Source organism: Rhinolophus sinicus, linkage group LG09, assembly GCF_036562045.2.
Source record: "Rhinolophus sinicus isolate RSC01 linkage group LG09, ASM3656204v1, whole genome shotgun sequence".
Lineage (NCBI taxonomy): Eukaryota > Metazoa > Chordata > Mammalia > Chiroptera > Rhinolophidae > Rhinolophus > Rhinolophus sinicus.
Genome location: NC_133758.1, coordinates 83,769,820 through 83,797,206, shown reverse-complemented (window position 1 = coordinate 83,797,206; position 27,387 = coordinate 83,769,820). Strand labels below are relative to the sequence as shown.

Here is a 27,387-nt window from a genome sequence, read left to right as displayed (position 1 = left end):
ATAAAAGTTGTATGTCTGCATTATATTAAATGCTGATAACTCTGAAAACATGCCTATTTTAATTAAACCAACAAATTTAATACCAAAGATTATCCCAGGTGACATAAACTTGAAAAGCATTTGGGTTAGTTTCTATTATATTTCTGAAAGTTTAGGAATATTTAATTTGATAAGTGCTTATTTTTCTTTAAGCCAATTAAATAGAGCTTTTTTTACAAATTAATTTTGGCAATACCATCCAGAGGTAGAAAAATACTACATATACATAACATATCCATAGACACACGTAATAAACACATAGACACAGAGAGAGACCCTAAGTTTCTGTTCTAGAATTTTAGCCGTGAATCAGACCTACCAATACAAAACTCATAAGTAACAGTTGAATCCAAATTGTGTCTGATAGAACAGATTAAGTTTACCTGCTCAAATGACTAAAGCTTTTTACTGGTGTTTGTGGAGAAGACTTATAAAATTCGTATTTGCCCTTGTCAAGGAATCGTGTGGAGGCTGGGGACTAGATTTTGGACAAGGGAGCTTTTATAGCAGTGTGTATTTTAGAAAGTCCTTTTCCCCTCTTTTCTTTTCAGTCTCAGGTGATTGTGGGAGGTGTTTTAGTCATCTCCTGAGGTGTTTATATTTCAAAGACATGGTAAGATTTACATCTTCAAGAGATAGAGAAAGAATACAAGTTTTCTTAGGAGTTGTAAGGTATTTTCCTCTATTATCAGAAGTCTAGGGTAATTACTATTTAAATTTTTCCTTCTTTTTAGCAAAATTCTGTTCTAAAATCTTCAAGCATTTTGAAATGAATAGGGGAAGTTTTAGAGTTGGTAAAGATAGGTGGACTTTGAAATGTTGCTAGAGCCGCATACCGTGTTTCCCCGAAAATAAGACCTAACCAGAAAACAAGCCCTAGCATGATTTTTCAGGATGCCATCCCCTGAACATAGCTCTAGTGCGGTTTTTGGAGCAAAAATTGATATAAGACCCGGTCTTATTTTGGGGGAAACATGATATGTGGTTTAGCAAAGACTCCAATTTGTAAAATAAGGACAGTCACTTTTAAATCCTCAAAGAATTGGGTTGCAGCCTGAATGCTGTCAAGCATTCGTCCAACTACCTCTTCATCCAACTACCTGCAGATTTTAAATTAAGATGGAAATTAAGTTTCCTAGGTTCTGAAGCTTCGGGGTTTAACGTAATACGCCTTTATCAACGGGGAGGAATACCCCTTAGCAGCCGATCAAGGTCCCTGTGAGTGGGGTTTTAATAGCCAGTAGTCTTTCTGACTTCTCCCTAAATCAGGTAGGATGTTCTGAGCCTGGAGGTTAAAGGACTTTATAATCTAATAGATCTGCTGCTGTCCGTGGGACATGAATTCTTTTTGGTGGGGTCCAGGATATATCCACAAAGGACATGATTCTTCTAAATTAACTTCATGGCTTTCAGCATTTACACGAGTTACCTGTACACCACGGACCTGGAGTCAGGCTGGAGCGCTGTCTGTAAATCGTGTAGGGAAAGAGAAGTTCAGACAGGCAGGCAGGGCCGGAGAAGGGGAACTTACACCGGATGTGGTCATTTCTGTTCTTTCATCCTGTTAACGGAGTCCCTGTTACACTCTCTTATGTCCTCTCTAATTTCGTCTTTCCACAGTCCCAATAAGACAATTATTTATCATAAGAGCCTTCTAAAATGTTTTCAAGTATAGAAGTTTTACCAATTCAAAGGGTCCGTCATCTGGCCATTGACAAGTAGGATCTTACATTAATCTTAATAGTGATTCAAACCAGTTAGCCTTTTTATGGCTTAACCACGGATGCAAGAAGTATCCCAGAAGAAGGTACAAAAGATAGAGCCCTCACAAGATCCATAAAGTTTACTCCCAGAATTAGCCAAAGAAAGCAAAAACCTTCATTGTTACAGGTGGTAAACAGGTGTAGTGAAAACTGTTTCCGGTTTCCCATGAGAACACAAGACGTCTCCAGCCACAGACCCCAAATCTGTGGTACTGGGCAGGCACTACTTGAATGGGACTTTTTCAGCGCTAACCAAACAATGAAGGTTGAGACGACTAAGGCCCCTTATGGGCTGGAGCCCGTAAGACAAACTGCCCAATAGCCAGACTCCCAATAGTCAGACAATGCTGCTTGTCACTCCATGTCTCACACCCTGAGTCTGTTGAGTGGACCTCCAGATACAAACTGATTCTTAAATCTTCTGGCTGGTGGACACCAGAGAGAATATTCTTACTGGACACAAAACCAAGCTCTCAAGACAGAACAAGACGAGAGGAGCCCCTCATTTGGTTTTTTTTATATAGGAGACCCACAGCAAAGTTAATCTGAACAGACACAGGTCTAGAACCGTGAACTGGCCAGATTGGGAACTCTGTAAGATTGGCTCAAACCACAGGATTATAGGCCCTCTGCCTGCATTCCACCCTGTGTTTTTCCTCCTTATGACGAGTGACACGAAAGACAGACAAAAGTAAACAACCATCTCTGGGAAGAAAGGGATCAGTAGAAAACAAAGCGTACGCATAACAAGTCTTTTCTATAGTCTCTATACCCAAGGAGGTAGTTCACACAAGTATTTGCTCCTGCTAATCTAAATTTAGAAAAAGGAAAAGGACTCCCGCCACTCACTTCCACTGGACCCGGCTGGCAGATCCAGGAGACTGACAGGTAAGAATTCTTACCTCCTGGCGCTGTCGGAGGCCCCGGGATCTGTCAGCGGCATCAAGCCAGTGGTGAGTGAGCTCCACGTTGGGCACCAAGCTAGCGGTGGAAAAGTTTCCCCTTATTCCCGTCTAGGTTCTTTGGCTGGTCTAATTACACTGACAGAAGACAGGTTTACAAGAGAAAACATTTTCTTTTGTACCTGTATCAACCCCATGAAAATACGAAACTCAAAGGCAGTCAAGCAGTTGAAGCATAAGTGCCATTCTGACCTAAGAAAGGGCTTCAAAGGGGAGGAAGGAAATTCACAGCAATGACAGGAGCAGGTGTTTGCCCTGCCATACAGATAAGTCAGATAAAAAATTACCTCTGGTTGTAGCTCTTTCTGGTCCAGGCCCCCATCTAAATCCTTTTAGGCCATTAAGGGAGAGGGAGATAAAAAGCTTTTCCTGAGACAGCTGGTTCTTGATTCCTTTCAGCTCAAAATAATCCACATGCCAAAGTGATACAGTTTGGGGTGGCATGTTCTGCTCCCCTTCAACATACATAAGTAACATGTAATTATTGTAGAAAATTCAGAAAACAAAGAGAAAGAAAAATAAGGAAACAGAAATGTCCCTTAACCCCACCACCTCCCAAGCATATTTATATGCTCAGTTTTTCATACTAAGATAGGACACTCTGCACCTGTTGTGTACAGCAGCCCCACTTTGACCCATCCATACATCTTGAACATTCTTTCATAGTTTAAATATGTTACAATATTGTTTTTAACATCATTTTACAAGATAGCTATGCCACATATCCAATTTGGGACATTTAAGTTTCCAGCTTTTTACTACTGTAAGCAATGTGATAATGAACATTTTTGGAGCTGAATGTTTGCACATATCCTTAATTATTTCACTGGGCTAGAGGTAGAATTGTCACATCACACGGTACTCACAATTTTTAAGGCTTTTGAAATCTATTGCTATGTTGCCTTCCAGAAATACTGTGCAGTGTGTATTCCAACAGCAATATACTGAGTACCCATTTCACCACACCCTCGTCACACTACCAGTATTTCTCTAAACTTGGCCAATTGGAGAAAAAGTATATCTTGTTTAAAAATGTACATTTCTTTGATTAAAACTATAAAGGTTATATTTTGTATATTACTCATTGCCATTTGTATTTTATCTTTTCTAACTTGTCTCTTCCTTTTTCTGTTGGGGTATTCAGCTTTTGAAACTATATTTGTAAGAACTTGCTTTAATTTCTATTACAAATATTTTTTCCAATTTGTTATTTCCCTTATGTTTCTTAAAACATAATTCTGTATTCTAATAACTGTAGTGTCAGATGGGTAATAGACTTACTGGGGTGATCACTTCGTGAGGTATATACATGTCTAATCGCTATGTTGTTTTGTACACCTGAAACTAATAGTAAAAAAAGAGGGAAGAGGGAGCTAAAAAAAAACACGATAATTCTGTGTGCAGTTTGTCTTTTGTCATTTTAGCATTTACATGTATTAAATATCTCTCCCTTTTTTTTTTCTTTTTTTTTTTAAGGTATGAAAGCTTTCAAAATCCAAAGAAGAGGAAAAATCAAAGTGGAATAATGTTTCGACCTGGGCAGAAAGTAACTCTAGCATAAACTATACTTCTAATGTTTTTTTCTTTTTGGTGGCTTGTCCCTATGTTGTAACAGTAAAAATGGTGTCTATTTAAACTTATTTTTAATTTAATAAATTAATCTATAAAAATCACAGATTGATAACCCTATGGTTATGTAATGATCAGGATTACTTGAGATTAATACTGTATAATAAATTGGGATATTTATAACAGATTCTATATCTTCTTTCCTATAAATCTATAATAAATCTTTAATGAAATAATATCAGCCAAATGGTATAACTAATTTTTTTCTCCTTTGAAGAAAAGTAATAGAGGATGTAATTAAAAACATTTCTTAGAACTCTCTGACAGTTGCATACAACATCTTTCTTGCATTTGACAAGTTTTATGCTTAGCAACTTCTGACTGTTTTGCAAATAAAATATCCTATTAGTTACTGATCTAATTATCTGCTCTTAATTATCAGCAAAATTCAAATAAATTTAATTATTCCCTCATACAGAAATGAGATCACATCTCCCTAATATACCACATCCAACTCCACAACTTTATTTCAATATTCTCTCATCTGTGAACTAAATTGTAAAGTCAGCCACCAACACAAACTATGTATAGTAATGCAGTAAGGGGAAAGGAAAAAAGGAGAAAGTTAGGTAAAATATACATAGAAATAACATGAGACAGAAGAGAACAATGTACAGGTGGTAGCCGCTGCCCTTTCCGCAGCTGATCATGAGAACATGGCTGGTCATTTGACTTCTCTCTTCCATTACTTACTCTGTCTTCCCTGACTTCAACCAGCACAGCAGTGATTAGAGTCTTTTACTAGCTGGGATGATCTTAACATTGCCCTCTGAGTCATCGGTGGCTTGCCTCAGATGTCAGAAATCTTCCATTAAATTGTACCATAAATATTCAATATCACAAATTTCCACCCGTACTTCTCCCATGCCCCTTTGTGTAGCAGCAACTCGATTCACTCAGCCAACATCGTAACCCTCCCCTTCTAAACTGCTGGAATAGTCAGCGTTCCTCTTGTAGAAGCATTCCTCCTTTGCTTCCCTCTAAGTAAGCAAAGCCCAGGATCACAGACGAAAGCCGAGACTGGGTCACCACCAGGTATTCGCTGAGAAGTACCATTCCCCTTTACACTTCGGTTCCCAGACTCGTATAGTAAGGCCATGGTCATCCGTTCACAGCCAGAACAGTACTCCAACCTCACAAAGAGCTGTCTCCCCAAAAGACCAACTGTTTCAGGGTGATGGGTGCTTTTGTTAAGTCCAGTGAATTCCGAGAGTAGCCCACCGTCTTACTCCTCGACGTAAGGAAGTTTTTATGATCAGAACCAAATGTCACATGGGATAGCATAACATGAATCATGTAGTAAGTCCGTGAAAGATGGTGTTGGCAGAAGTCTGAAGGACGGACAAAGCAAATCCAATTCCAGAATTTGTCCTCCCTGGAGGGGACACATTGCTCCCTCGTCTGATACAAGAGGAACAAATGCACTCAACCTTCCACTGGGCACAGGCTGGTCTCCCCGTACATGCATCTACATGGCTGACAAGTAGGCTATCATGACAGATGGACAGTCAGGTCAGCCTTAGTGAGTGGAGATCCACATCACAGAGGCCACACACAGACACCTCCCCCATCCCTGCCACGGGGGCCACTTTGTTCATGACTCAGGTGGCTGGTCCGAAGGCTGATTGACATCTGTAGAGAGGTCATGTAGAACACCTGATTAGTAAAAGCACTGAGGACGTAGCGTTCACGTAGGGCATTCTCACTCTGAGCCGAGTCCAAGAGCTCTGGCTATTCCTTTCCCCCAGGTCTCCTCAGGCCAGTTCTCCAGTCATGCTCTCGGGTCCACTGGTTAAGTCATCAGCCACTGTCTAGGTATCAGCATAGATTTTATACCAGATGTCTCTACCTCCTAGCAAAAAGGAAGGAAACACGTTCAGAAAATCTGCTCTCTTGGAGGACGTCCTATCTCCACTGGTTTTCAGGGCTGTCCTTAGCATAGCAGTAATGCCTTCACTGTAACGGATAGGTCACAGTGGGGTTTGGCCTGTCTAGGAATTAACATTAGAGTAGATCCAGTGTTTCCAATAATTCCCAGAACGTATGGTTATTTCTCAGGACACATGGGAAATGGCCTGGTGAGTGGCTCTAGGTCCTTTGGAGAAGATTCAGAGGAAGGAAGATCCATAGCAAATACTCATGATGTTATCAGAGGGCCCTTTTCCTAGACACCTGGCTTCTCCTTGATTCTTGGTCTGACCTAGACCTGAGAACTGTGTCAGGGGCCGTGACTATTGTGATAAATCAGGCCTTTGTTTACTCACAGGGAGATCTTTTAATTACAAGAAGTGAGTAGGATTTTTGACCATCTATTTTGGTCTTGCCTCACAATTAGGCAGCACCAAAGATCCCTGCAAGTCAGACCATCGTAATTAATGTGCTGGCTTTGCTGCTAAAGGTTAGCCACGTTCACCTGGCCTCTCACGCTGTAGCTACTTGACTTCTGCTACCCCAGAACCCACCCATCCCCCTGAAATCAGAGAGCCTATTACTACCACAACGTCTCCCGCTTGCATCCCAATCAGTTGTTGCAGAGTCTATAGACTGGCTCATTCAACATCCATTCCAACACGCTCTCTCCCTTGCCTTCCTATGCTCCCTGGAAAGTGAATTACTGAGTCACATGATCTCCATTGCAGCCATGTATGGCTGTGTGACGGTTGGTAGAAGTCCCTGTTGTGGGCTTCCTTCCTGGGATGAGGGCACAATGTCTGGAGATGCAGCAACACTCTTGCAAACATGAGGGTCAAAAACACAGGCAACTGGTGGCAGGGCATGAAAACAAAAGGATTCTGGTTCCCTGATGGCATCACTGAGCTGACCTACCAGCTCTGAATGTCCTGCTGCTCCTAGACTCTCTTATGCCTATTATAACCAAAACTAACCACAACAAATACATCGAATTATTTCTTAAGGCCTTGCTAAAGGAGTGCCTTCTGACATCCCCACTATCTTGGGGGACAGAGTTGTGTGGTGGTAACTTGATCAGTTGTACACGATTCATTTACTCTACATGCCGATCTCACAAAGTCTTAGGAATTTTTTCTTTATATTACGTCAAGATATCTCAGGCACAGGCAGCCGGATGGCTCAGTTGGTTAGAGAGCGAGCTCTCAACAACAGGGTTGCCAGTTCAATTCCTACATGAGATGGTGGGCTGCGCCCCCGGCAACTAAGATTGAAAACGGCAACTGGACTTGGAGCTGAGCTGCGCCCTCCACAACTAGATTGAAGGACAACGACTTGGAGCTGATCGGCCCTGGAAAAACACACTGTTCCCCAATATCCCCCAATAAAAAAATTTTTTAAAAAAGGTATCTCGGGCATCTCCACTTCATTCAGTGTGAGTCACTGAGTCTGGGTCCCAATTACTCACCTGTGGAATCAGAACATTCCCAGGTGTCGATGCAGCGCACTGAATTAAAAGTACATTAATACATTCAACTTGACCAATAATTCTGTTCTTCCCAATGTAAAAAACAATATAAAAAGAGCCACTTTAAAGTGCAGTTGGAGCCTTCACCTCAGAGGAACTGCCTTGCATGTCTTATTTCTCAAACCTTTGGGATGTTGAAACTGGGCAAAATAACCTTTGAACTAAGTGTAAAGCAGCATTGTATCCCAAATAACTGCTTGCAAAGATAACGAGAAAGCAGATATTACGACTAGGACTGAAAATTAAATACATTCTTTAGAACTAGCATCACTGTGTTGTTTATCTGCACCTATAGAAATGCCTTCCTTCTCTTTATGTAATTATTCCCCTTCCCTTTCTCAAAAATACCTCTTGCCTTTTCCTCCTAATCAGAACACTTTTGAGTTTCTGCCTGTGTCGGTGCTTCCTGAACAGCTGTTCTTTTGGATCTCAAACTCTTGTTGCCTCTCACTTTAGCTTTTTATTTTTAAGTTAATACCTACTTAGCCTAACACCTATACACATACCCTATCTCCACACATATTCTTCAGATTTTGCATGAAAAAAAAGCAAAATATTGTAGATCTTTTATTGCCTAAGCTTTCTCCTTCTGGTTTGACTTTTTATTCGCTCCCTGGGACTTGCTAGGATCTGACAATGGACAGAAGGGTTGGAATGCATGAATACATTTCCTTTTGCAGGAATGATCCCCCCAGATGTGGGCATTTCAGGGTCTTTCAAGCAAGGGATGTAGAGGCTGCTTCACTGTCGTTTCTTCAAAGTCTGTTGCCTGCAACCCCTTTGGTACTGATTTCTGTTTCTATCAAGGTTTTGAGTTGTAAGCAGCAAACACCAACCCTGGCCTTTTCAAGCAGAAAAGGAATTTGTCAAAAGCTTACTGAGGCTCAAAGCAAAAAGATGCTCAAAAACTAATGAGGTCATGTCACCAGTCTTTGGGTGACATGGGAACTCCTACTCCAAAAAACAGGCCTCTGAGAGCCAATCAATCAGCATCAGCCTCACCCAGAAGACCCCGCTGTGGATAACACCACCCGATCCACACCTCTCCAAGTCTGCCCATTCCTGAATACAAGCGTACTGAAAACCCCAGTGTAAGATCAGCAGTCCGCTCTGCTCAGGGAGCCTGGGCCTGACCAGCGCAGCTCACAGTTCCTATAGTAAGCAAAACATCAGCTTTATATTTTTATTTCAGATATTGAGAGGTGGTCTCGTCATCCCTGGATATTTCCCTAACCTGCATTAATAATTCCTAACCTGAAATCTAGTCATCTATTAAGAATCTGACTGGGCAAACACTTCGTGTGAGCACCAACTATTTCCATTTTTTTTGTTTTGTTTTTTTGATACTATATCCACTTGTCTCCATGCTATACTGAAAATTCCACAAAGGGCCAGGGTGTACCCATTGGTCACTGCTGTAATCTAGGACGGCCTTGTACAGGTGATTACTCAATAAATAAAACAAATATCTGTGAATGAATTGTTTTTATTTCTCAACTGAAATTGGAATAATCCTCCTTTAGATAGACAACGGGGAAAGAAAAGCAAAACAAAATCTAATATTTTAGCCCTTCACTTTTTTTTTTTAGATTAGAAAAGATATGATTGGTTAGGAATTAATGTTGATTGTAAAAGCAATGGAAATTGGCCATGTAAAATAGTTTCAGGAGATATTAGAAGCATGGATTCTTAAAATACATGGACATTTTACATTCCTGTAGTAAAATACTCAATGCTCATGAGTAGAAAAAAGAAAAAGGAAAATATAAAACGTAAAACACTGGACAATGGGATTATGCCATGCAGTTTACTCATTTCCTAGGCAATGTGACTTTTTTATAAACCTAGTATAGGACTCAACCCCCCAGGAAGTTTCCAAGAATCAAACAAATAAATAACTAAAAGCAAAGGGATATTCCAGGATAATAAATATCACAAACCATATATTGACAGGAAATTTTGCGCAGGGTTTTAGACAGAAAATTGAAATGAGACATTTTGGCCTAGACATTTGTTCTGGACTATTCCTCAGATACTTTGTAGGAATCAGTGTCAGTGATAGGGAACGCTACAGCTTCTTCACAAAAGTAAAATTCCTGGGCTCTAAACCACTGATTTTTCAAAATACTTTAACCACAAGCCAAAGTAATACGTTTTACATTGCTCTCTGTTCCATATACACACACTGCTGAAACACGTTTCACAAAACAATACGTACTCTTACCACACGTGACGTTCTCTGATGCTTCCTATTCTGTTCTTACTCTATTTCATACAAATAATGCTAGTTTTGACCTATACATGGTTTGAGACTTGCAAATTGAGAAACTCGGGCCTAAAGAGGAATAAAGTACTAGAATGTAGAACTACGTATGCTTTACGTAGGTTGGTGCAAAAGTAATTGTGGTTTAAAAGGTTGAAAATAATTGCAAAAACCGCAATTACTTTTGCACCAGCCTAATACATTATGAACACACACACACACACACACACACACACACACACGCCACTTTAAACCTACTGCTTTCTCAGCAAAGTACAACCCATCAAAGTAGAAGTATGCCCTAGTATTACAAAGGTATTATAAAATTCTACAGAATTGTTTTTGTCTGATGCAACTTTTATTCAGTTTTTAGAAAGCTTTCATATTCTCCAGTAAATTTGGGTAAGTAGATTCATCATTAAATCAATCCCACCACAAAATTGTTTTCATCAATTATCTAATTAGCTCCCCTTTCCCAATTCTGAAAGGATTACAGAATTTCAAAATCACCCCACGTGTAAATTAAGCAAATAGTCCTAAATCTTTTGAGTTGACGTCTTTTTCCATCCAAGGAAACTCTGATAAACCATACAAATAGTAGTCAGGTGACAACATCTGAAGACGGATCAGCCAGTTCAGCTAATGAGGAAAGCATTAAATAAGTTTTACTCTGATTTAAGGATGTGAAAATCTTAACCATGTTTCTAAAGTTTTAGGGCAGGGTTTTGGTTGGTTGAATATAGATCCAACCTGCACTATGGCCTCTGATCAATCACAGCCTCCTGGCAGCTCAGAAACATCAGCAGCAGCAATGGCACTGCCGGACAGCCTTGGTTTCGAAGGGGGTGAGCCCAGAGGCAGATGGTCCAGCAAAGAAGAGGTGGGATTGGAATCCTTCTTCTCTGGGACCCTCTCAGCATCTGATGGAGTGAGAGGCTAGCAGCTGTGAGGACACCCTCCAGGATCTTAAAATATGATCAGTGCATGTTTTCTTTTTAATTGGGGAATATTGGGGAACAATGTGTTTCTCCAGGCCCCATCAGCTCCAAGTCATTGTCCTTCAATCTAGTTGTGGAGGGCGCAACTCACTGGGCCATATAGGAATGGAACCAGCAACCCTGTTGTTCAGAGCTCGCGCTCTAATCAACTGAGCCATCTGGCCGCCCCTGATCAGTGCATGTCGATTCTAAGGGAGAGTGGGGAGAAAATGGGATTGACATTGCAACCCACCACCACCACCACCAGGAAAAAACCTTCAAAACAAACCCTATATTTTAGTCTTTTTCACCTGTAAGTAATAAGCACAGAGCCAGCCTTACTGGAATGGGCACCAGCTGAATTGAATAGCATCACCAGATATTCCATTCTCTCCTTAAAACCCACTCTCTCTGTCACACTTAACTGAACTTTCTAAAATGTAAATAGTGACATTATTGAGCACATGCTATCATGTGGGGTGTCATGCGGGGTCTCAGCTCCCACTCCCCACATAAGAACGCAGGATATGGCTAGGCCAAAAAGGAACACCCACAGAGCCATAGGTAGGGGAGTCATACCACTATAGTCTCATTGGTGGCACTATAGTCTCACTGGTGGCTGGAGTCACACGACCTGCAACCTGCTGTCCGCTTTTCTGCCTGCCAACCAACCCCACTTGCTAGCAGCAATCCGCCCTGCTGGTTGCAATATGCTGCTCTTGCTAGCTCAGCCACCATCTTCTTGCTAGCCCCCATTTTCTGCTAGCGTAGCCACAGCAGTTATATTAGTGGTCAATGGCTCACTGGTTACAGCTGACGCCAACTAGCCACAGCTGATGGCCATCCAATCACAGTTGATGGCCATTTACTACCTGAGCCAGCACCTTTCCACATGAGGCCGAGAGCCTGGAAACTGTACTCCTGGCTCTGTCCCCACACATGCTGTGTGCCGGGCACTTTGCCGAATCACCTCACACCTATTATCACCTTTAATCCCCTCAACAGTCCAAGATTATTTCAATGTTTTTGTATTTAATCCTGACCATCTGAGTCCAAAACCCATGGCCTTACCACATGCTGCCCTGTCCACCTAGTTCCGTTTCTGTGTTGGTCATGGAGAACACTATGACCAACTTTATGTGCAGGATTTCTGAAGCCCTCTGTCACATTAAACTCTGTTAAGATAGTACCTTGGGAAGACACAAATAAATGGAAAGCTGTTCCATGTTCATGGATTGGAAAAATATTGTCAAAATATCTATATGCTCAAAGCAATCTGCAGATTCAATGCAATCCCCATAAAAAAATTCAATGACATTTTTAACAGTAATAGAGCAAACAATCCTAAAATTCGTACAGAACCACAAAAGACCCCAAATAACCAAAGCAATCTTGAGAAAAAAGAACAAAGCTAGAAGCATCATACTCCCTGATTTCAAACTATATTATAAAGCTATAGTAATCAAAAAAGTACGGTTTTGACATAAAGACAGACACATTAAATCAATGGAACATAACTGAGAGCCTAGAAATAAACCCGCACATATATAGTCAATTAATTTATGACAAAGAAGCCAAGAATATACAGTGGAGCAAGGACTATGTCTTCAGTAAATGGTGCTGGGAAAACTAGACAGCCACATGTAAAAGAATGAAACTGGACCACTAACTATCTTACACCACACAGAAAAACTAACTCAAAGTGGAGTAAAGACTTGAATGTAAGCCCTGAAACCATAAAATGCCTAGAAAAAAACAGGCTGTAAGCTCCTTGACATTGGTTTTAGCGATGTTTTTTATGGAACAAATGGCTTTCAATAGTCTGACTTGTGCCTACTTAGATTTTGATGTGCCATTGGTCAAAACAGTCTGAATTTCTTGTCCTTATTTCCCCAAGTCCCCCAGCGGTTTATGCTGTGGACTTACCTTGAGGTTTTAGTGAGTGTCCTAATATCGGCCATCTTGCTTTCTGTAGGTTGAGGGGTACCCATTATTTCCCTTGTTGAAATAATACTCCCTAATTCAACCAGATTTGCTGTTTCTGCCTGCCTGTGCAGAGTTCCTCAGACCTGTCGGGACCCCCTGATGGTGCTTACCTTTGTAGGTGAGGTCGGCACAGTCCCAGAAGTTGTGGCCCACTAAATCTCACCATGAAAAATGTAGGGTCTCTCACACCCCAATTTTCCACCTGCAAGGATTAGGACAAACAACCTCGAAGAGCTGAGAACTCACAATAAGAGGAGCTCAATCCAAGAGCAGCTTACAGGGGATTCCAGAGAGCATCCCAAGAGGCAGCGAGCAAAAGGGCTCCGGGAGCTCCTTGACCTGCATCTAGCGGCAGGCCCCAGAATCTTCAGCAGCTGACTTGGGTACAATCTTGTCTCTAAAACTTTCAAGTGATAAAACTAACACAATTTAGCAACAAATGTGATGTCCTTTATTCGGGGACATCAAACAAGCCATGGACTGACTGAGGAGCACCCTTTCCGAGGGATGTGAGAAAGAGCATTTCCTTAGCCTTAGAAGAGGCAAGGCAGAAACAGGGCAGAATCGGCTAGGAGGTCCAGATGTCCTTATAAGAGCAGGTCCTACCTATTTCCTAGGTAAACTAGTTACAGCTGAGCTGGAGGACTATGGTTGATACATAGTAAGTTTCCTAGCCAGGAGTTTCCTGTAAGCGCAGGCTGACTCAGTGCATTTTTAGATTTGCAACGTACATCTCCACTTTGTGAGCCCCATATACCAATTAGCTTTCTCAGGGCTAATTGGTTAAATAGGCCTTTGATTATCTTCCTAAACTTCCCCAAAGCAGGATACTAGCAGATCTCCTTCTCCCCTTGTAGAAATTGAAGCCTTTATCATCTGAATTTTATAAACTAAAGAGAACTAGCCTAAGCAGTGGTTCTCACCATTTCTGGCTGTACATTAGTTTCACCTCTGAAATTTAATTTTTTTTTTTTTAAGTTTTATTAGATTCTGTGGAACCTAGTGAGGCCCCAGTGTCCCTCTCAGAGATTCTGATTTAATTGCTTGCTGTGGCAACTTTGAGCAGCAGTTTTTTGTTTTGTTTTTAAGATTTTTGTTAAAAATATAGTTAACATACAATATTATAGTAGTTTCAGGGGTACACCATAGTTATTCAATATTTATATACCTAAAGAAGTGATCACCATAAATCCAGCAACCATCTGATAGCGTACTATGCTATCACAATATTGACTATATTCCCTGTGCTGTATGAGGTCTGACAATTATGTTCGCAAACTTGCCACCGTGTGCTAACACTGGCAACACTGTACAAACAGCTCGGTGAGGTTTCATAACCTCGGTATATCAGTGTCTCACAGCTGTGTTCGTGTCGACATGTGGCGGCGTCTTGGTGAGCGGTGTTCATTATTAGTGCTGCATTTTTGTGTACCGTCGTGAGAGTGTCTGTGCTTGAACTAGAGCAATGAGCAAACATTAAATTGCCTGCTAAACTTGACAAGAGTGGAAGTGAAATCAGGAACATGTTAGTCCAAGTTTACGGGGATAATGCCATGAAGAAAACCAGTATACAAATGGATTAAACGTTTTTCTGAGGCGAGAGAATGCATCACTGATGAAGAGAGGTCAGGGCAGCCAGCAACGAGCAAAACTGACGAAAACATTGCAAAAATTCATTGAATTGTGTGTCAAAATTGTCAGCTGTGAGAAGCATAGCAGACCAAGTAAATATCAATAGAGAAACAGGAAAATCTTAGCTGAGCATTTTGGCGTGAGAAAGATGTGTGCAAAAATGGTCCAGAGGGGCGGCCAGATGGCTCAGTTGGTTGGAACGCGAGCTCTGAACAGCAGGGTTCCCAGTTGATTCTCACATGGGCCAGTGAGCTGCCCCCTCCAAAACTAGATTGTAGACTATGAGCAGCCGCTGAGCTTCCGAAGTGGCGGCCGAAGTGGCAGCCGAAATGGCAGCCGGATGGCTGTTTGTTAGAGCTCGAGCTCTCAACAAGGCTGCTGATTCAATTCCCGCATGGGATGGTGGGCTGCAACCCCTGCAACTAAAGATTGAAAACGGCGACTGTACTTGGAGCTGAGCTGCGCCCTCCACAACTAGATTGAAGGACAACTGCTTGGACCTGATGTACTCTGGAGAGGCACAGTTTCCCAATATTCCCCAATAAAATTAAAAAAAAAAAAAAAAAAAGAGGTGGTCCCAAAGGAGCTCACCAATTAACAAAAGCAGAGGGGGTCGAAGTTTGTCAAGACCTTTTGGAGAGGCAAGATGATGTTTTGGGCCATGTTATCACTGGTGATGAAACATGGGTGCACCAATACCACCCTGAAACAAAGCATCAAAGTGCACAATGGAAGTCAGCCAATTCTCCATGACCAAAAAAGTTCTGTCAGTCCAAATCAAGAGTCAAAACGATGTTGCTAACCTTTTTTAATATCAGAGGGATTACTCATTGTGAATTTATACCAACTGGACAGTTAACCAAGTTTACTATTTGGAAGTGCTGAAAAGGATGCCTTAAAAGTTAGACAACTTGAACTTTTCGCCAACGATTCATGGCTCTTGCATCACAACAATGCACCAACTCACACAGCCCTGTCTGTGAGGGAGTTTTTAGCCAGTAAATAAATAACTGTATTGGAACACCCTCCCTACTCACCTGATCTAGTCCCCAATGACTTCATTCTTTATCCGAACATAAAGGAAATATTGAAAGGAAGACATTTTGATGATATTCAGGACATCAACGGTATTACCACAGCTCTGACGGCCATTCCAGAAAAAAGAGTTCCAAAATTGCTTCGAAGGGTGGGCTAGGTGCTGGCATTGGTACAAAGCTTCCCAAGGGAGTATTTTGAATAATGATATTCAGCAATGAGATATGTAGCACTTTTTCTAGGATGAGTTCGTGAACTTAAATGTCAGACCTTGTATAACACTGTTGTTTTCGATTTAGACCATTTTTGGATAGAAGGCCTTATTTAACAGTTTAAATGAAATAAGTCCAAAGTAAATACATTGTGAAAAATACATTTTAATCCAAAAGTTTGAACATTAACATTTTGTTATTTACAATGGTATTTACACTCAATTTTACTATATTTGTAAACAGAGATAACTATATACAGAGAGCTATGTATATAGAACTACTCACAGTTGCTTCTTTCCAACACACAAACCATAAGTGTATAGAAAAGGGTAACAGTTAAATGTGCTAAAATGCAAAATCATTATGATTAAATTAGATTCTGACAAGTTTTCCTGGGATTGAAAAATACCGCTTAAGTCAGGATGGAAGAGGAGGCAAGTTGTGCCATCTACACTTCTTTCCATTTTCACACTGTTGCTCCCTACCTTGCACTTGAAAGAAACCTATACCGGAATTCCAGGTAATTTCATATATAGCAGGCTTTCTAAGTCCAAGGCATTGTTTAGGCCTGTTATTACGAGTCCATAGCAGGTAGACTTTTAAAAGATATCAAAGCTAATAACTTATTGGTAATTTTGTTTTAATTTTTAAACAATTAAAAAATATTTTTGTCTTACAGCAAACTTTTATTTTTATAAGTAGAAAGGGTATATTTTTCAATTATAGTTAACATATTAATCATTTTTATGACTGCCCAATGGTTGTTCGAATGGTAGTCAAGACATTACCAAGTGGGATGCCTGAATGGTACGTTTCCTGTGTGCTTTCAGTAAAGCTGACTGCAGTATAAAATTTTATGGTTTGACTGGAAGCCTCATTTTGACTGAGAAGGTATGTGAGAAGTGATATTAAGATGAACAAAATAATTCTGAATCCACTTGCTACAAAAGAATTAGATGAAAGTTTTAAAAAGCCTAGGCTAATAAAATTACCCACCACTTTCCTTAAGGTTAAAGCAGCCAACAGTCTGCCATAGTATTTTCTAGATGAGAAATAAAGCTTGTATAACTTTGTGATAGATACTGTTGGTCACAGCTACATTTTATTTGGTCCAGTTCTTGGGCAGAAATCCAAACCTTAATTTTTTGTTCTGGTAAGAAAATACAATCCACTTTATGAATTTCTAGAAATAAATTATGGAGAAAAACAGACACTATGTTCCTAATGGCCTCCTTGGAAATTACAGCCTTTGCCTGGGAAGATACACATAATGTAATATTTAACTTCAAAGTATATTTAATCTTTTCTATCCTTTTTAGTTTTCCAAATGACTAGTAATAAATGAGCTAATGATTACTGGGGAGTAGAAAAACACTTTTTAGTAATTTTTCCATCTAAGAATTTCATTAAAGAAACATGTAGCATATCTTATAGCAGTATGAATAAAAGATAAGTGGAAATCCAGTTTTTCTTTTCAAACTACAGATGGTTGGCAACTGTTTCCTTAATAGTTATTGCAGGAGTAGGTCCAACATGAGTCCATATATAGCCCTTCTCTGGTCTGGTAGGAACTGTGGGAAATGGTGATGAACGTGACTTGAAATATTCAGAGGGTGCATGACAAACAAATTCCAAGTATTCCATCTTCCTTGGAAGGTCCTCCTCTGGTCCTAAAAGCAGCCAATGGAAAGGTTAAATGCATTTTTGAACATATATATCATTGTCATAAAATGTTAACATTCCTAGACGCTAGGAGAAACCGCTCTGGTGGTGACCTGACATTAGCCCTTGGAACATGTTTTACTCTGAAGTTACTCTAGCATTGCTTCCTACTTTAACTGCTTAAGGAATATCGTGTTCTCCTCAAAACAGTGACTCAATATAGAAATGATTCTAAAAGTAAATTTAACCTCACCTAGTATCTATTATACGCCAGTACTGTTCTTAGAGCTGTACATACTGTTACCCCGAAAATAAGACCTAGCCAGACAATCAGCTCTAATGCGTCTTTTGGAGCAAAACTTAATATAAGACCTGGTAATATATTATTATATTATATTATACCTGGTCTTATAAATAAGTAAAATAAGACCGGGTCTTATATTACTTTTTGCTCCAAAAGATGCATTTGAGCTGATTGTCTGGCTAGGTCTTATTTTCAGGGAAACATGGTATGTCAATACTTTGAATCCTCACAAAAGCCCTCTGCGGTAGGGACTATTATTATTCCCATCTTACTTATGAGGAAAATGAGGCAAGAAAGATTAACGAACTTGCCCAAGATCACACAGCTGGTAAGTGTAGGGGCTATGAACCCAGTAGTCGGGCGCAGAGTTTGTGCTCTGGAATCTGAGGGTTAGGAAGAGGAGGTGGAAGAGGAGCCCCGGAGGCGATTGTCACAACGCTGCCTCTGCTGAGAATCCTGTCCAATGGGTCGGTAAATGAAAGTCCACCCTTCTATGTACTTACAAGCAGAAGATTAAAGTTGTTTGGTCATGTATCAAACTTGACATGTAGGTAAGAATAACAGTGGCACGTTATTTGTTCCTGAGTTCTCTCCGAAAAGAAATTTTTATGTTTTTTTCTCAGAATGCAAAACTAATACATGCCTACTGCAGAAAGGTTGAAAAGTTCAGGGTAATTTAAAAACTCTGAACACTTTCAAAATTGTACTAATCAGTAATTTCTTGTGAATCTACATAAAGAACATTTTGTACCGTTTCTTTTGGTAGCATTGAAATTAATAACAGTATAGTGGCTGCCATTTCAATTATCAGCAATGTATGTTATAAAAGGTCTAGAATGATTACGTGTGACATGTAGAAGGACGCATATTGAGAATTTGTACGATTCTAGAAATAACCACGATGGTTCCTTTGGAAATTATTTTGGAGTAGATTTTTATACGTAACCTAAATAACCTAATTCCTGAGCAATAAATTCTTTTAATAGAGTTTAATCCTGGGTCACTCAGAAAAGTCTTATCCACATCACTTTTTAGTAGGTGTATACCACCCTAACTCAGAATAACTGATAGCACTCAAACCCCAGCTACATAAAATGTCTTTCATATATTCTATAAAGCTTTCTATCTTTATTGCACTTAATGATACTTATGCGTCTTGTTACAGACTGAATTGTATCTCTCCTAAACTTCTTATGTTGAAGTCAATGTGATAGTAATTGGACACAAGGCTTTTAGGGAGGTAATTAAGGTTAAATGAGGTTGTAAGTGTGCGACCCTAATCCAATAGGATTGGTGTTCTTATAAGAAGAGAGTTCAGGAGTGTGCACACCGGGTGGTCCACAAGCCAGGAAGAGAGCTTTCAGCAGAAACCAACTCTGACAACACCTTGACCTTGGACTTCCAGTCTCCAGAACCACAAGAAAATAAGTTTCTGTTGTTTAAGCTTCAGTCTGTGGTGTTTTGTTATGGCAGCCCCAGCAGACTAATGCACTCTTATACATAATAACAGAGATTTAACTGAGTTCAAGAACCTGTACCATGTGTCAAACTCACCTATGATATAGGATGCAGGATCAAACTGGTCCCTGGGGCTAGACAGAGTGGGAATGAGCCACGTCAGAGCCGCGCTCTTCTCACAGTACTGGTCCTGGATGAAACCCCTAATCTGAGCATAGTAAGGTTTTCCATCTTGTTCATCAATCACAGAAACAACATCTCCAATTTGATAATATACTCCCTGGAGGAAATAGAAGATAATCCCCTATTTAAAATAAATAGAACAGCACCACAGCTATGCACTGAAACGTCCTCGATATAAAAGCAAAACTGCAAAGTGGTCAATAAAAGGTCCCTGCGATGGACTAATGTATCAGTGTTTATATGGTTGATGACAATTCTAAAGTTGTTTCACTTTTGAATGAAAAACATACACATGACAACTGGCATAAACAAAACATTGTTTATAAAAATACTTTGATTTCCCTTCACTACAGTGTTATCCCTATAGTTTTGGTGAGAGCCGCTGAGCTGTGGAAAGGTTGTGACTTGCTGAAAGTCACAGAAGGCAGAGCTGCAGTGAAGTTCCTACACCAGCTCAGAGTCTGTCTCTGTACTGTCTTGAAAATCAGGGCTTACCTGGTGAGAATACACGTATACCCTATGTACCTTCCTCCTCAACCACCCATTGAGGAAAAGAGCATAAATTCAAACGAAAGAAATGGCAGAGACTCTTCTGATCATAGTCATCAGGACAGGTTCACCCTCAGTTCACCGTGCCTTTCCCGTCTCTCCTCCTGTTCAGTTTGATAACCTCCACAGGACAAGTGCTGATATTTCTGGCATTCAAGGCTTTGTGGAACCCCTGCTCTACTTCATACCCAACTGTCTAATCTGCACACATCGTATTTGGACCCCATGCCTCTGCCATCTGTCCAGGCCGTCTTTCTTGGGTCTTGAGCTGGAAATAACCTCTCCTTTGAACACTCATAATGGCTGATCCAAATTCTTATAAGACTCAGAACTTCTTTAGGTGGGTGTAGGTCTCAGGGGCACGCTCTCCTGACTGTGGGAACCAGTCTGCAGGTGTGATTGGTCGCTGCCTCCCTCAAAACACGGCCTGAGCACCAGGTAAAGTGCTGGGATATGTACCTCCACCGTAAAAACGGTGCCGAGAAGGTATTTCCAGTAATCAAGCACCCGACAGGCCAGGGGTTTCCCCTGGTGGCCCCTTCACCCGTGTGTAAGGGGGACTGTGGATGGGCACAGTCAGTGTGGGCGACAATCCACTGCTTGCTAGTTAATATTCATCATCCGCTCATCCTTCCGGCCTCTCCGAAGTTCTAAATTCTGTATCACATAAATAGTCTGCATTTATGGCTTTTCTAGTATACAGGTATAATCATTTTTCCCAAATTATAAATGATTATATATTTTTTCCTCACATGCATAAAAAATGAGCCTTGCTTATCACAGGCACTCTAATATATGCTGAATGAACATTAACCCAAAACACATAACAGTGTGAAAGCAGAACTGCAAAGACAATGTCTTAGCAAGATTCCAAAGGCAAGCAGTGCCTGGAGCAGGGCAGGCGTTTGTTGACACCATTTTGTGTGTGCATGCATGTGCGTGTGTGTATGTAAAACACAAAACAGGACTAAGGCACCTATCTAAGGAGTCCCCTCATTTGCAGGGAGGTTTCAGGGTTTCTGGCAGAGAAAAAGGGGGTCAACACAATATACTGAAGAACATGGAGCAGGGGTAACCAGACCTGAGTTCGTGGGCTGTCCTGCCTCTGAAGTGCCCGGGGAGGTCTCGTAACTATTTTGGGTCTTTGGTGCCCACACTCTTGGCCATCACACCCAGTGGCTCCCACTCAGCTCCCTCTCACAGGCCTGATCTGGGCTCCAGTTCAGCACCTGGCAATGACTCTTAAATCTGCCCCACTGGTGCTGCTCGTAGCGGCACTGCTGTGACAGCCCCCGCAATACTGAGTATCTACAGCATTACTTGACTATTTTGTCTTTACTATTTACTAAATATGGGTGGCAGACAGTGATAAATCACTGATACTTGCAATAACAGGTCTCACACGCCTTTCCATTGAGACACGCCTGGAAATCATTAGTACACTAAGTCCTTAGCTCAGCCAGTTGCTTCTGAACTTCATCTGTAAACTGTATGTTCAGCTGTGAAGGTAATGCACACATTTTTAAATGTGGTAATTTTACTATTCATTGAGTATTTACTCTGCTACGTGCATAACATACTTGATCTCACTTGACCCAATGAAGTAGTTTCTATTTACAATCCCTGTTTTGTAGATGAAGAAACATTAGAGAGGCTGGTCCTAGCCCAGTCACACCACCACTTGCCCAGGCAGTAGAGCCAGGAACTGAGCTCTGGGCTTGAGCTCTGGCATCAGACTGCCTCGCTCCGTGACTTGTTGGCTGTGTGAACTTGAACAAGTGAATTAACCTCTCTGTGCCTCATCCATAAAATGGGGATAACAGTACCTACTTCACGGAGTGGACTGAATGAAATAAAGCATGTGAAATGCTCACTTCAGTGCCGGATAAATAGCAAGCACATACTAAACCTCAGACATATATTAACAATGTATGAAATGCTGGAAATACAGAAGAGATGTTTTGCCTGTGTATAGACTGTTTTAGACCATACAGATTCTGGGCTAAAAAAAAGAAAAGGTATACTCAAGATGTCTAACAGCTTGTTTTTCCCACTGTGTAGCACACTTAGGTCAGGTATAAAGCACGAATCCACAGCACTGCCCTCAAGTGACCGTATTTAATGGTTACTGCCTATGCCAGGCCTGCCTGGCCTTAGAGGTGTCTTCTATGTTCCAACTGCTTTCCTTGTTTTCTGGTTGAAATATAATGAAATGTCACCTCTCTCACTGACATATCAAATGTCCGTGTGCTTTGGCCCTAGGAAACCTGATCTTCTGTTTTATGGAAACATCCTGGAGTCTCTCCCAGCATGGACTTCCAGGAGGTGCTAATCCCCTTGTCCTCTCATTTCTGATTAAAAGCATTTTAGAATCTCTGTGGCTCTTCCACCCACTAGACATCACGGTCCACATCCTCCACTGGTCTAAACCCGCCTCTGTCCTTCTCACCTTTCAATGCGTCACACTGACTAGGATGGCTCAGTCTTTCCCAGCTCCACTCCATACATTAGCATTTTAAAAGCAATTCCCATCATCTCCATTAAAAAATCCTTAAGATCCTCACATACCAATAGGCAACTTCCCCTCCCACCTCAGCTCTGGATGAAATGTTTTATAACAGCTCTCTCTGGGGGAAATAGCTTAGGAAAGAACAAAACTCACAATCACTTTTTACAGAAAAGCAGACTTTCAGACTAACCCAACATTTTAGTAGCACATTATACAGCAGGCTCAAATCTTTCTTCAGTAACTCGACACATTTACCTTGTAGAAGATCGATTCTGCAGTGATTATGGTGGAAACTGACTCAGGAGCTTTAATGGGCTATGAAAAAAACAAAAGTAAAAATATTAGCACAGTCATACTGTGTATGTGTTTATGTATACAGGCTTTTTTTTTCCAGCCATATATGAGAGTTCTGTAATTTGAGAAATACCAAATTTGTTGTTTGGTGACAAAACTGCAATAAAAAGATAACTGATTTTCTGAATGTTGTGGCAAAACCCAGTTTGAACATTTCCACTGCTACTTGTGCTACCATTAGCTTAAAAATTGCTGGGAACCAGAGGAGAAGCTTCTGATTGTGCTGCTGAGAGCTAACACAAACCCTCAAATAATAATGTGTTCTTACACATTAATGTTTTAATTGTAAAAATATACTAGCTCTTATGGCCTGAGTAAGACAGAGCGGAATAAAAATGGGTAGCTGAACATAAAAGTGAAAAAGTGTCTCCCTAGCAATTTCCATCTCAACTTAACTATGGAACTACACATGATACTCAGTGTCATCAGAAGTCATTTTCAAGCAAGTCTGAACTAAGGCTAAAAGAAACTTCCTTCAGAGTTCTTAGTAATCTGCCATCACCTATCACTGAAATCCGTTCTTAAGCTGCAATACACACTTTTATGCCACAACACAGAAAGTAGGCCTCCCCAGATATGTCTTAGTATCATGCTTGAAGAAATTGCTAGAGAAGTTGATATTGAAATAATTAGAGAACATATTGCCTGATACTTAAGACGAAAACATGAATTTAAGTGATACAACTATAATCAAATGAATATTTACTTAGCATGTTTTGTCTAGTCAACAAATGCCTCATTTTTAGAAAACTAAATTATAAAAATCTTAGACAAATTAGGGACAATTATTCTCAATAAGAATCCACAATATACTGCAGGGCCCCTTTATGTTTTAGAAATATGCTTAACTTCAGAAATGCTTTACTGGTAAGTCAACCCTTCCTGTTCTGAAAGGAAAGAATACCATACTGAGGTTTAAAAAAATAGAGTGCATTGTGTTTGACCATTGCCCCCTTTTATTTACAAAGATAATGAGAATTTACTGCACCAAAAATGTGCTTCCAATTACCCCCAGCACGTCTTTCAATAATCTAGTTTCTTACAACAGAACAGGTAAAGGTTTAGCAAAATTTTAAATTCAGATTCATCAAATTGATTGTTAAGTCAGTAACATACATTTTCTGGGGCTATGACAACAACTATGGAAATGAATGAGTTCCAGTATTATTATTTACTTAGATCTTTAAATAATGGAAAAAAAGCTTTCCTAGTGTACCTGGCCTTACCAAGAACCATAATCCTTTGCATAAAGAACCCCATAAAATGCACCCAAGATGTATGTTTCTTTCAGACTCATATTTTATATTTTTCCAGAGGAAAAATAAAAGCTAAAAAAAAAAATAAAAGGTATTAACTTTGCAAACAGTAACCCTCCTGCAACAGAGCTCAGCCTCTTTAGGAAATCTGGACCACTCCCCAGAATAAGAGCTCCCAAGAGGAAAAGTTCACATAAGAGAGATGAAGGCAGTAGCAAGACACACTACTACACACACAATACCATTACAGTAAGAGACACTGTCCACAATCATCTTACATTTTTTAATTTAAAAATATGTCTTCTCCCTTTTCCTTTAGTGGAAACTTTCTTTTCAGCAGCTGGAGCCGATTTGTATTTAGTGTTTCTGAGCCGAGCAGACCTCCTGTGAATTTCCTGCTTACTCTGTTACATAAACAATTAAAGAACAAAAAAAGAGAAATAAAAAGTGTAGAAAGGTTGTTGTCCCCAAAGAACCACCTTACAAGGACCCCAGAGTATATGCACTTTATACAGTCATTTAAAAATTAAGTATACTCATACATTCCTTTTCTTTTTATGCAGGGTAACAACGTGAACTGGGCTAAAACAGGGAGGGCCCTAGGCAAGCATCTCCAGAGCTTCTAACAAGCTGTGAGCTGCTAACAATTGGGCAAAGGGCAGGAAGAGCAAGTCTAGGCCAAGGCAAGAACAATATATTTGTACTTGAAACAGAGAAAAACCCTTAACAACTCAACTTTCCAACGCCAGAAGAGTTAAATATGCCACCTCCTACAATGTAATATTTATGCTGCCATTTATAATGACATAATAACACGATATAATGACAAAATAGCTTTATTAACAGGGAGAAGTCCAGAAGCATGACACCGTTTAGGTCTGTGTACCATTGGATAATGAGATGCCTGGTTGCTACCCAAAATATTATTACAATAGGGGGACTTCTGAAGGGTTTTCAATTTTCTTGCTTCTTTAGACTTTTAATTTTCCACAAGGTGCTAGAGCCAAACCAGTTAACATCTCTTCAAGGAGTGGAGGGTGGCAGCCCGGCCCAGCAGGGTCACGGGGATCCCGGAGGCCCGCGCCCGCCCCCTCCCCCTCCCCGCCCGATTGGCCTCCGCAGGCGGGAGGGGCCGGAGGAGCTCACCTGCTTGCCGCCCCCGCCCCCGTTGCTCTGCGGGGGAGCGGCCGAGGTGCTGGCGAAGGTCGCCGCGCCGAAGCCCCCACCGCTGCTGCTGCCCCCCGTCCCGCTGGCGGCCCCCGAGCCGGCGCCCCCGCCGCCCGCGCCGCCCCGGCCCGTGCAGTGGTGGCAGAGGATCTCCCCCTGCGGGCCCTTCTTCCACATGGAGGACGACGTGGTCTTGCAGACGCTGCAGGTGGGCTTCAGGCCCAGAGGCATCGTGGCCGACTCGGGCGGCCCCCGCGGGCGCAGCGACACGGGAATGGCGACCGCCGGCCCTGGCCGCCCACTGGTCGGCCCGTCACGTCCAGCGACTATAAGAGCGGCGCGGGCGCCAAGCTATTCACGCTAGGACCAGGGCCCCCGGCCGCTGCCCCCTGGAGGCAGGAAGCCGATTACACCACTTGGGAGCCACACACCAGTCCCGGATCGCCAGAGGCGCCAGGCGGCGGGGCCAGGGTGGTGCCCCGCCTGGGAGCGAAGCATGGCCTGCGCCCAGAGGAGGCATCCGGCGAGGGGCGGGGCCTCGCAGCGCTGGCCCGCCCACCTGACCGGAAGTGTCCCATCCGGAATTGCTAGGAGCGCGCTGCCGTCTCCTGTAAGGGTAGTGGCTCGTGAACTTCATGGCCTTAGGCCTGGGATTGGCAGGTGAAATACTGGACGCCCAGTTAAATTTGAGTTTCAGATAAGCAACGAATAATATTTTAATATGAATGCATCCCATGCAATATGTGTGTTTACCTGAAATTCAAATTTAACTGGCGTCCCATACTTTTACTTTCTAATTCTGGCACTTGCTCAGCACCTCCTTACACTCTTAAAAGTTATCATTTAGACCCCAATGTAGTTTTGTTCATATGAGTTATACCCATGGACATTTATGTATTGGGTACATAAATGAGTTGAAGAGACATTTAACGACTGAGATGTCAAGCGCATGTTAAGTAGCTGATGGGTGATGTCGTCGTACGTCCTGTAGCCTCGGAACAGTAGGCCAGTAAGAGAAGGAGTGGAAAAGGCAAATAACGGGCATGACATTGTTGGAGCCTGAGGACCCCCGAAAGGATCTTGGGACCTCCCTGGACCACATTTGAGAGCAACTGACCCAGGACACCCTCATTATGAAAAGCCAGCCCCCCTCTATTAATGTCTAATCAGTACAAGCCTCACCAGGAAAAGGAGGCTCTCCTCAGCCTCTCTTGATAGAGTGGTGTTTGCATACCTGTCTTCACGACCCTGGGTTTTTTTGACTCCATATCCGTGGAGAGATCTTCATGAATGTGTTGGTGGTGGGGGCGGGGGAGAGAAAAATGTACTGAACGCCTATGATGTCATGAAATCTCGTTTAGTGTTTATGACAACCCTGGAAGGAGATATTATTATCCCTATTTTACTGTTAACTGATGATCAATAGAAGGACCGTGATTTGGACTGTCTGCCAACGTGGTGGCTGCTCTTGGCATCACATCCAGACAGGCCTGAGCAGCCCTGGGGCCTGGCGGCTCAGTCATCTTCCATCTTAGTCTAGGTTTCCCCAGTAGTAAAACAAAATAATATTACCTACTTTCCAGGGCTGTCAATGGGGAGTAAGACCAACTGTAAAAGTGGTTGAGGAGAGGAGATAAGGTGTATTGTCTCCTCATTTTAGAACAATGCACTCTGTGAGGGGCATCTAGCTGTTAAATCCCATGCTTTCTGGTTTCTTAAGCCTTCTGGTAATGTAGTCCCCTCTGCACCTCATCTCCAAGTTACTCCCTCTCTTCACTGAAAACTTTGGATCCTAGCTCACCAGCTTCCTTTCCACCAAAGGACACCATCCTGGGTGGGTCAACATCCACATGTATAACCACCCAATTTATAAGTTCTTATCACAAGAAAAACAAATTTTGTAACTATGGTGATGGATGTTAACTGGACTTGTGTGATCATTTCACAATCTATACAAATATCACATCATTATGTTGTACAACTGAAATTAATATAGTGTTACATGCTGTCA

General features: G+C 41.5%; 2 protein-coding genes across 4 annotated transcripts in view; one reads left to right on the top strand and one right to left on the bottom strand.

The window, feature by feature from the left end:
- PEX1 (peroxisomal biogenesis factor 1) overlaps nt 1-4,569 on the top strand; it is a 61,158-nt gene extending 56,589 nt beyond the window's left edge. For all 3 annotated transcript variants that reach the window (XM_019716789.2, XM_019716803.2, XM_019716785.2), the window contains one exon: nt 4,241-4,569. In XM_019716789.2, coding sequence (XP_019572348.2) covers nt 4,241-4,325 — 85 coding nt within the window. In that variant the 3' untranslated portion in view covers nt 4,326-4,569. The remainder of the gene's footprint in view (nt 1-4,240) is intronic.
- Nucleotides 4,570-16,079: 11,510 nt separating this feature from the next.
- On the bottom strand, nt 16,080-27,294 carry GATAD1 (GATA zinc finger domain containing 1). Its single transcript, XM_074340717.1, has 5 exons — nt 25,356-27,294; nt 24,488-24,613; nt 22,855-22,914; nt 19,455-19,638; nt 16,080-17,604 (listed from the first exon to the last, which is right to left on the bottom strand). The coding sequence occupies exons 1-5, from the start codon at nt 25,605-25,607 to the stop codon at nt 17,414-17,416; spliced, it is 813 nt and encodes a 270-aa protein (XP_074196818.1). The 5' UTR covers nt 25,608-27,294; the 3' UTR covers nt 16,080-17,413.
- Between the last annotated feature and the right edge of the window lie 93 nt (nt 27,295-27,387).